Consider the following 10,039-nt stretch of genomic DNA (forward strand, 5'->3'; position numbering starts at 1 on the left):
GTCTTGTCCAACATCTACCTGTGTTTTTATCTGACCCTGTCTTGTCCAACATCTACCTGTGTTTTTATCTGACCCTGTCTTGTCCAACATCTACCTGTGTTTTTATCTGACCCTGTCTTGTCCAACATCTACCTGTGTTTTTATCTGACCCTGTCTTGTCCAACATCTACCTGTGTGTCTGACCCTGTGTTGTCCAACATCTACCTGTGTGTGTCTGACCCTGTCTTGTCCAACATCTACCTGTGTGTGTCTGACCCTGTCTTGTCCAACATCTACCTGTGTTTTTATCTGACCCTGTCTTGTCCAACATCTACCTGTGTTTTTATCTGACCCTGTCTTGTCCAACATCTACCTGTGTTTTTATCTGACCCTGTCTTGTCCAACATCTACCTGTGTGTGTCTGACCCTGTCTTGTCCAACATCTACCTGTGTGTGTCTGACCCTGTCTTGTCCAATATCTACCTGTGTGTGTCTGACCCTGTCTTGTCCAACATCTACCTGTGTGTGTGTCTGACCCTGTCTTGTCCAACATCTACCTGTGTGTGTGTCTGACCCTGTCTTGTCCAACATCTACCTGTGTGTGTGTCTGACCCTGTCTTGTCCAACATCTACCTGTGTTTTTGTCTGACCCTGTCTTGTCCAACATCTACCTGTGTTTTTATCTGACCCTGTCTTGTCCAACATCTACCTGTGTTTTTGTCTGACCCTGTCTTGTCCAACATCTACCTGTGTTTGTGTCTGACCCTGTGTTGTCCAACATCTACCTGTGTGTGTCTGACCCTGTGTTGTCCCAACAGGCTGTGAAACAGACTTTCTTCCTGGTGGGTGCGGCCACACTCAACAACATCCTGCTACGCAAAGACATGTGCTCCTGTAGGAAGGGCATGCAGATCAGGTGTGTGTCTGTGTGTGTGTGGTGTGTGTTGGTTCTTCTATCCTTGTGGCAACCTAAATTCCCCACAAGGATAATAAAACAAGACAATTCTCCCTCAAGAGGACAAAGTTTAGGGTTATGGGTTCTCAGGAAGGGCATGCAGATCAGGTGTGTGTGTGTGTGTGTGTGTGTGTGTGTGTGTGTGTGTGTGTGTGTGTGTGTGTGTGTGTGTGTGTGTGTGTGTGTGTGTGTGTGTGTGTGTGTGTGTGTGTGTGTGTGTGTGTGTGTGTGTGTGTGTGTGTGTGTGTGTGATGAACAAGAAGAATCAGAGGAAGAGATGGAAAGTTAAATACTCCCCAGCAAACAGTAAAAGTTCCTACAACGTATGTTAAACGTAACACATGTTTCAGGTACCTGTCTGTATGTTAGGTAACATAGCAACATGTTTCAGGTACCTGTCTGTATGTTAGGTAACATAGCAACATGTTTCAGGTACCTGTCTGTATGTTAGGTAACGTAGCAACATGTTTCAGGTACCTGTCTGTATGTTACTGTAGGTAACGTAGCAACATGTTTCAGGTACCTGTCTGTATGCTACTGTAGGTAGCGTAGCAACATGTTTCAGGTACCTGTCTGTATGCTACTGTAGGTATGCTACTGTAGGTAACATAGCAACATGTTTCAGGTACCTGTCTGTATGCTACTGTAGGTATGCTACTGTAGGTAACATAGCAACATGTTTCAGGTACCTGTCTGTATGTTAGGTAACGTAGCAACATGTTTCAGGTACCTGTCTGTATGCTACTGTAGGTAGCGTAGCAACATGTTTCAGGTACCTGTCTGTATGCTACTGTAGGTAGCGTAGCAAAATGTTTCAGGTACCTGTCTGTATGCTACTGTAGGTAGCGTAGCAACATGTTTCAGGTACCTGTCTGTATGTTAGGTAACGTAGCAACATGTTTCAGGTACCTGTCTGTATGTTAGGTAACGTAGCAACATGTTTCAGGTACCTGTCTGTATGTTAGGTAGCGTAGCAACATGGTTCAGGTACCTGTCTGTATGTTACTGTAGGTAGCGTAGCAACATTGTTCAGCTACCTGTCTGTATGTTAGGTAACGTAGCAACATGTTTCCAGGTACCTGTCTGTATGCTACTGTAGGTAGCGTAGCAGCATGTTTCCAGGTACCTGTCTGTATGCTACTGTAGGTAGCGTAGCAGCATGTTTCCAGGTACCTGTCTGTATGCTACTGTAGGTAGCGTAGCAGCATGTTTCCAGGTACCTGTCTGTATGCTACTGTAGGTAACGTAGCAACATGTTTCAGGTACCTGTCTGTATGCTACTGTAGGTAGCGTAGCAACATGTTTCAGGTACCTGTCTGTATGCTACTGTAGGTAGCATAGCAACATGTTTCAGGTACCTGTCTGTATGTTAGGTAACGTAGCAACATGTTTCAGGTACCTGTCTGTATGTTAGGTAACGTAGCAACATGTTTCAGGTACCTGTCTGTATGTTAGGTAACGTAGCAACATGTTTCAGGTACCTGTCTGTATGTTAGGTAACATAGCAACATGTTTCAGGTACCTGTCTGTATGTTACTCTAGGTAACGTAGCAACATGTTTCCAGGTACCTGTCTGTATGTTAGGTAGCGTAGCAACATGGTTCAGGTACCTGTCTGTATGTTACTGCAGGTAACGTAGCAACATGTTTCCAGGTACCTGTCTGTATGTTAGGTAGCGTAGCAACATGGTTCAGGTACCTGTCTGTATGTTACTGTAGGTAACGTAGCAACATGTTTCCAGGTACCTGTCTGTATGTTAGGTAGCGTAGCAACATGTTTCCAGGTACCTGTCTGTATGTTAGGTAGCGTAGCAACATGGTTCAGGTACCTGTCTGTATGTTACTGTAGGTAGCGTAGCAACATGGTTCAGGTACCTGTCTGTATGTTACTGTAGGTAGCGTAGCAACATGGTTCAGGTACCTGTCTGTATGTCAGGTAGCGTAGCAACATGTTTTCAGGTACCTGTCTGTATGCTACTGTAGGTAGCGTAGCAGCATGTTTCCAGGTACCTGTCTGTATGCTACTGTAGGTAACGTAGCAACATGTTTCAGGTACCTGTCTGTATGTTACTGTAGGTAGCGTAGCAACATGGTTCAGGTACCTGTCTGTATGTTAGGTAGCGTAGCAACATGGTTCAGGTACCTGTCTGTATGTTAGGTAGCGTAGCAACATGTTTCCAGGTACCTGTCTGTATGCTACTGTAGGTAACGTAGCAACATGTTTCAGGTACCTGTCTGTATGCTACTGTAGGTAGCATAGCAACATGTTTCAGGTACCTGTCTGTCTGTTAGGTAACGTAGCAGCATGTTTCAGGTACCTGTCTGTATGTTACTGTAGGTAACGTAGCAACATGTTTCAGGTACCTGTCTGTATGCTACTGTAGGTAGCGTAGCAACATGTTTCAGGTACCTGTCTGTATGCTACTGTAGGTAGCGTAGCAACATGTTTCAGGTACCTGTCTGTATGCTACTGTAGGTAGCGTAGCAACATGTTTCAGGTACCTGTCTGTATGTTAGGTAGGGTAGCAACATGTTTCAGGTACCTGTCTCTATGTTAGGTAACGTAGCAACATGTTTCAGGTACCTGTCTGTATGCTACTGTAGGTAACATAGCAACATGTTTCAGGTACCTGTCTGTATGTTAGGTAACATAGCAACATGTTTCAGGTACCTGTCTGTATGCTACTGTAGGTAACATAGCAACATGTTTCAGGTACCTGTCTGTATGCTACTGTAGGTAACGTAGCAACATGTTTCAGGTACCTTTCTGTATGTTAGGTAACATAGCAACATGTTTCAGGTACCTGTCTGTATGTTAGGTAACGTAGCAACATGTTTCCAGGTACCTGTCTGTATGTTAGGTAGCGTAGCAACATGGTTCAGGTACCTGTCTGTATGTTACTGTAGGTAACGTAGCAACATGTTTCAGGTACCTGTCTGTATGTTACTGTAGGTAGCGTAGCAACATGGTTCAGGTACCTGTCTGTATGTTAGGTAGCGTAGCAACATGTTTCCAGGTACCTGTCTGTATGCTACTGTAGGTAACGTAGCAACATGTTTCCAGGTACCTGTCTGTATGCTACTGTAGGTAACGTAGCAACATGTTTCAGGTACCTGTCTGTATGCTACTGTAGGTAGCGTAGCAACATGTTTCAGGTACCTGTCTGTATGCTACTGTAGGTAGCGTAGCAACATGTTTCAGGTACCTGTCTGTATGCTACTGTAGGTAGCATAGCAACATGTTTCAGGTACCTGTCTGTATGTTAGGTAACGTAGCAGCATGTTTCAGGTACCTGTCTGTATGTTACTGTAGGTAACGTAGCAACATGTTTCAGGTACCTGTCTGTATGCTACTGTAGGTAGCGTAGCAACATGTTTCAGGTACCTGTCTGTATGCTACTGTAGGTAGCGTAGCAACATGTTTCAGGTACCTGTCTGTATGCTACTGTAGGTAGCGTAGCAACATGTTTCAGGTACCTGTCTGTATGCTACTGTAGGTAGCGTAGCAACATGTTTCAGGTACCTGTCTGTATGTTAGGTAGCGTAGCAACATGTTTCAGGTACCTGTCTCTATGTTAGGTAACGTAGCAACATGTTTCAGGTACCTGTCTGTATGCTACTGTAGGTAACATAGCAACATGTTTCAGGTACCTGTCTGTATGCTACTGTAGGTAACGTAGCAACATGTTTCAGGTACCTGTCTGTATGTTAGGTAACATAGCAACATGTTTCAGGTACCTGTCTGTATGCTACTGTAGGTAACATAGCAACATGTTTCAGGTACCTGTCTGTATGCTACTGTAGGTAACGTAGCAACATGTTTCCAGGTACCTGTCTGTATGTTAGGTAACGTAGCAGCATGTTTCAGGTACCTGTCTGTATGTTACTGTAGGTAACGTAGCAACATGTTTCAGGTACCTGTCTGTATGCTACTGTAGGTAGCGTAGCAACATGTTTCAGGTACCTGTCTGTATGTTAGGTAACGTAGCAGCATGTTTCAGGTACCTGTCTGTATGTTACTGTAGGTAACGTAGCAACATGTTTCAGGTACCTGTCTGTATGCTACTGTAGGTAGCGTAGCAACATGTTTCAGGTACCTGTCTGTATGCTACTGTAGGTAGCGTAGCAACATGTTTCAGGTACCTGTCTGTATGTTAGGTAGCGTAGCAACATGTTTCAGGTACCTGTCTCTATGTTAGGTAACGTAGCAACATGTTTCAGGTACCTGTCTGTATGCTACTGTAGGTAACATAGCAACATGTTTCAGGTACCTGTCTGTATGCTACTGTAGGTAACGTAGCAACATGTTTCAGGTACCTGTCTGTATGTTAGGTAACATAGCAACATGTTTCAGGTACCTGTCTGTATGCTACTGTAGGTAACATAGCAACATGTTTCAGGTACCTGTCTGTATGCTACTGTAGGTAACGTAGCAACATGTTTCCAGGTACCTGTCTGTATGTTAGGTAACGTAGCAGCATGTTTCAGGTACCTGTCTGTATGTTACTGTAGGTAACGTAGCAACATGTTTCAGGTACCTGTCTGTATGCTACTGTAGGTAGCGTAGCAACCTGTTTCAGGTACCTGTCTGTATGCTACTGTAGGTAGCGTAGCAACATGTTTCAGGTACCTGTCTGTATGCTACTGTAGGTAACGTAGCAACATGTTTCAGGTACCTGTCTGTATGCTACTGTAGGTAACGTAGCAACATGTTTCAGGTACCTGTCTGTATGTTAGGTAACATAGCAACATGTTTCAGGTACCTGTCTGTATGCTACTGTAGGTAACATAGCAACATGTTTCAGGTACCTGTCTGTATGCTACTGTAGGTAACGTAGCAACATGTTTCCAGGTACCTGTCTGTATGTTAGGTAACGTAGCAGCATGTTTCAGGTACCTGTCTGTATGTTACTGTAGGTAACGTAGCAACATGTTTCAGGTACCTGTCTGTATGCTACTGTAGGTAGCGTAGCAACCTGTTTCAGGTACCTGTCTGTATGCTACTGTAGGTAGCGTAGCAACATGTTTCAGGTACCTGTCTGTATGCTACTGTAGGTAGCGTAGCAACATGTTTCAGGTACCTGTCTGTATGTTAGGTAGGGTAGCAACATGTTTCAGGTACCTGTCTCTATGTTAGGTAACGTAGCAACATGTTTCAGGTACCTGTCTGTATGCTACTGTAGGTAACATAGCAACATGTTTCAGGTACCTGTCTGTATGCTACTGTAGGTAACGTAGCAACATGTTTCAGGTACCTGTCTGTATGTTAGGTAACATAGCAACATGTTTCAGGTACCTGTCTGTATGCTACTGTAGGTAACATAGCAACATGTTTCAGGTACCTGTCTGTATGCTACTGTAGGTAACGTAGCAACATGTTTCAGGTACCTTTCTGTATGTTAGGTAACATAGCAACATGTTTCAGGTACCTGTCTGTATGTTAGGTAACGTAGCAACATGTTTCCAGGTACCTGTCTGTATGTTAGGTAGCGTAGCAACATGGTTCAGGTACCTGTCTGTATGTTACTGTAGGTAACGTAGCAACATGTTTCAGGTACCTGTCTGTATGTTACTGTAGGTAGCGTAGCAACATGGTTCAGGTACCTGTCTGTATGTTAGGTAGCGTAGCAACATGTTTTCAGGTACCTGTCTGTATGCTACTGTAGGTAGCGTAGCAGCATGTTTCCAGGTACCTGTCTGTATGCTACTGTAGGTAACGTAGCAACATGTTTCAGGTACCTGTCTGTATGTTACTGTAGGTAGCGTAGCAACATGGTTCAGGTACCTGTCTGTATGTTAGGTAGCGTAGCAACATGTTTCCAGGTACCTGTCTGTATGCTACTGTAGGTAACGTAGCAACATGTTTCCAGGTACCTGTCTGTATGCTACTGTAGGTAACGTAGCAACATGTTTCAGGTACCTGTCTGTATGCTACTGTAGGTAGCGTAGCAACATGTTTCAGGTACCTGTCTGTATGCTACTGTAGGTAGCGTAGCAACATGTTTCAGGTACCTGTCTGTATGCTACTGTAGGTAGCGTAGCAACATGTTTCAGGTACCTGTCTGTATGCTACTGTAGGTAGCGTAGCAACATGTTTCAGGTACCTGTCTGTATGTTAGGTAGCGTAGCAACATGTTTCAGGTACCTGTCTCTATGTTAGGTAACGTAGCAACATGTTTCAGGTACCTGTCTGTATGCTACTGTAGGTAACATAGCAACATGTTTCAGGTACCTGTCTGTATGCTACTGTAGGTAACGTAGCAACATGTTTCAGGTACCTGTCTGTATGTTAGGTAACATAGCAACATGTTTCAGGTACCTGTCTGTATGCTACTGTAGGTAACATAGCAACATGTTTCAGGTACCTTTCTGTATGCTACTGTAGGTAACGTAGCAACATGTTTCAGGTACCTTTCTGTATGTTAGGTAACATAGCAACATGTTTCAGGTACCTGTCTGTATGTTAGGTAACGTAGCAACATGTTTCAGGTACCTGTCTGTATGCTACTGCAGGTAATGTAGTAACATGTTTTGCAGGTGTAACATCAGTTACTTGGAGGAGTGGCTGAAGGAGAAGGACCTCGTGCAGGGTACCAGTGCCATGGAAACTCTGAAGCCTCTGTGTCAGGCTGCCTGGTTACTGCAGGTCAACAAGACCACTGATGACGATGCCAAGGAAATCATAGAACAATGCTCTGAACTCAACACTGTACAGGTACTGAAGGACGATGTACTACAGGGTCCCCCAACTAGCGGCTTGCGGGGGGGGAGGGGGTTTATTTGGTCCCCCCCAAGTTTTCTGAGCAAAAATAAATATATATATATATTTTTTTTTTACCTTTTATTGTTGGACAGTAAACACTGTAAAAGCACCAGGAAATAAGCACTAAGTGATTTTAGTTTAGGAAATCAGTTCTCAACTATTCCAACGCATAACAAAGAGATGTGATTGTGTACACATGTAAGCAAGGTTTGAAATTATTTTAGTCAAATATCTGTTTGTGTATTTCTTGCGGTTGTTAGTTAGGTAGTTTTTGCATTCTGTAAATTTATTAGTAATTATGTTCCAGTCCCCGACGATCCGCTCAAGAAAGGATCGTCCCGCGGCTGAATCTAGTTGATGTTTCTTGCTGTACTACATTACCCATAATGCTTTGACGAGACGCTAACAAAATGTTGTACCCTATCCTTACAGATACTTAACACAGGCAGTACTTTAGATTTACTGTGAATATTACTCAGTGTCACTGACAGATCCTTGTTTATTGTCCTGTTCTAGATTGTCAAGATTCTGAATTCTTACACTCCCATTGATGATTTTGAGAAAAGGGTGGCACCGTCGTTTGTCCGCAAAGTTCAGGTAAGGTGTAAATGTGCATCTCGATCACGTGACAAGGATCATGTGCACCTAAATTATTATGAAATTATTTTAATCACAGCAGTTCCAGTATATGGAAATTCAAGACCATACAAAACCAGTTCCATGAACTAAATTTAAGAAATTCATGTTTTTCCCTTGTCCTCAGGGCTTGCTCCAGGACCGTGAAGGGGGATCCTCCCAGCTGATGCTAGACACCCAGTATCGTTTCCAGGTCACCTTCCCCTTCACCCCGTCCTCTCAGGCCCTGGAGCTACTACAACTGCCATCCAGCCTCAGACTGGGCTTCATCACCAGGATCTAACCCCTGACCTCTGGGGGAGGCGGTAGCCTTGACTCCATTAACCTAAAGGTTGCTGGTTTGAATCCCAGGGATGACTGGGGAAAAGCTGCCAGGAGTGAGGTGCCACTGTCTACCAGCGTCTCGGGTGTCACTAACTGCCATTGTAGCCAAATAGCCTTTTTAAAAATGATTAGTGTTTTCATTTACTTTATTTCGTAATACAGTTTGAAATAAATATTACTCTGACGTCTGATGAATTTTGTGACTTACATTTACATTACATTTACATTACATTTACATTACATTTAAGTCATTTAGCAGACGCTCTTATCCAGAGCGACTTACAAATTGGTGCATTCACCTTATGAGATCCAGTGGAACAGTCACTTTACAATAGTGCATCTAAATCTTAAAGGGGGGGGGGGAGAGGGAATACATATCCTATCCTAGGTATTCCTTAAAGAGGTGGGGACTTAAATGCAGATGCTGTTGCAGAGCTAAATGCTTGGGAGTACAGTGAGAAACCTTACTTCTCAGCTGGATGAGATGAGAAATGCAGTTCTGCAGAAAACAGTTTTAAGTTCAATATCAAACTGCTGTTTTTTTTTGTTGTAGTAAATTCAAATGTGTCTACTCAATGTTTTAGAGTAACATGCACAGTATATCAAATGTCTTTTTTGTTTTGTTTTCAAATATATATTTTGTAAATCATACTGTAGAAGTATTTTTGTATCTTAAATAATATACTGAACAAAAATATAAATGGAAACATGCAACAATTTCAGAGATTTCACTGAGTTACAGTTCATATCAGGAAATCAGTCAATTGAAATAAATTGATTAGGTGCCTAATCTATGGATTTTACATGACTGGGAATACAGATATACATCTGTTGTTCAGATACCTTAATAAAACTGTAGGTGCGTGGATCAGAACACCAGTCGGTATCTGGTGTGAATCAGAACACCAGTCAGTATCTGGTGTGAATCAGAACACCAGTCAGTATCTGGTGTGGATCAGAACACCAGTCAGTATCTGGTGTGGATCAGAACACCAGTCAGTATCTGGTGTGAATCAGAACACCAGTCAGTATCTGGTGTGAATCAGAACACCAGTCAGTATCTGGTGTGAATCAGAACACCAGTCAGTATCTGGTGTGAATCAGAACACCAGTCAGTATCTGGTGTGAATCAGAACACCAGTCAGTATCTGGTGTGAATCAGAACACCAGTCAGTATCTGGTGTGAATCAGAACACCAGTCAGTATCTGGTGTGAATCAGAACACCAGTCAGTATCTGGTGTGAATCAGAACACCAGTCAGTATCTGGTGTGAATCAGAACACCAGTCAGTATCTGGTGTGGATCAGAACACCAGTCAGTATCTGGTGTGACCACCATTTTTCTCATGCAGTGCGACACATTTCCTTCACATAGAGTTGATCA

The 10,039-nt window shown here is 43.2% G+C and overlaps 1 protein-coding gene across 1 annotated transcript in view; it reads left to right on the forward strand.

The window, feature by feature from the left end:
* Window positions 1-8,840, forward strand: part of LOC124031598 (unconventional myosin-Vc-like) — a 70,659-nt gene extending 61,819 nt beyond the window's left edge. Inside the window, exons 37-40 of the mRNA XM_046343035.1 lie at window positions 798-895; window positions 7,471-7,648; window positions 8,213-8,293; window positions 8,460-8,840. Coding sequence (XP_046198991.1) covers window positions 798-895; window positions 7,471-7,648; window positions 8,213-8,293; window positions 8,460-8,615 — 513 coding nt within the window. The 3' untranslated portion in view covers window positions 8,616-8,840. The remainder of the gene's footprint in view (window positions 1-797; window positions 896-7,470; window positions 7,649-8,212; window positions 8,294-8,459) is intronic.
* The last annotated feature ends 1,199 nt before the right edge of the window (window positions 8,841-10,039 follow it).

Source organism: Oncorhynchus gorbuscha, linkage group LG01 (genome assembly GCF_021184085.1).
Source record: "Oncorhynchus gorbuscha isolate QuinsamMale2020 ecotype Even-year linkage group LG01, OgorEven_v1.0, whole genome shotgun sequence".
NCBI lineage: Eukaryota > Metazoa > Chordata > Actinopteri > Salmoniformes > Salmonidae > Oncorhynchus > Oncorhynchus gorbuscha.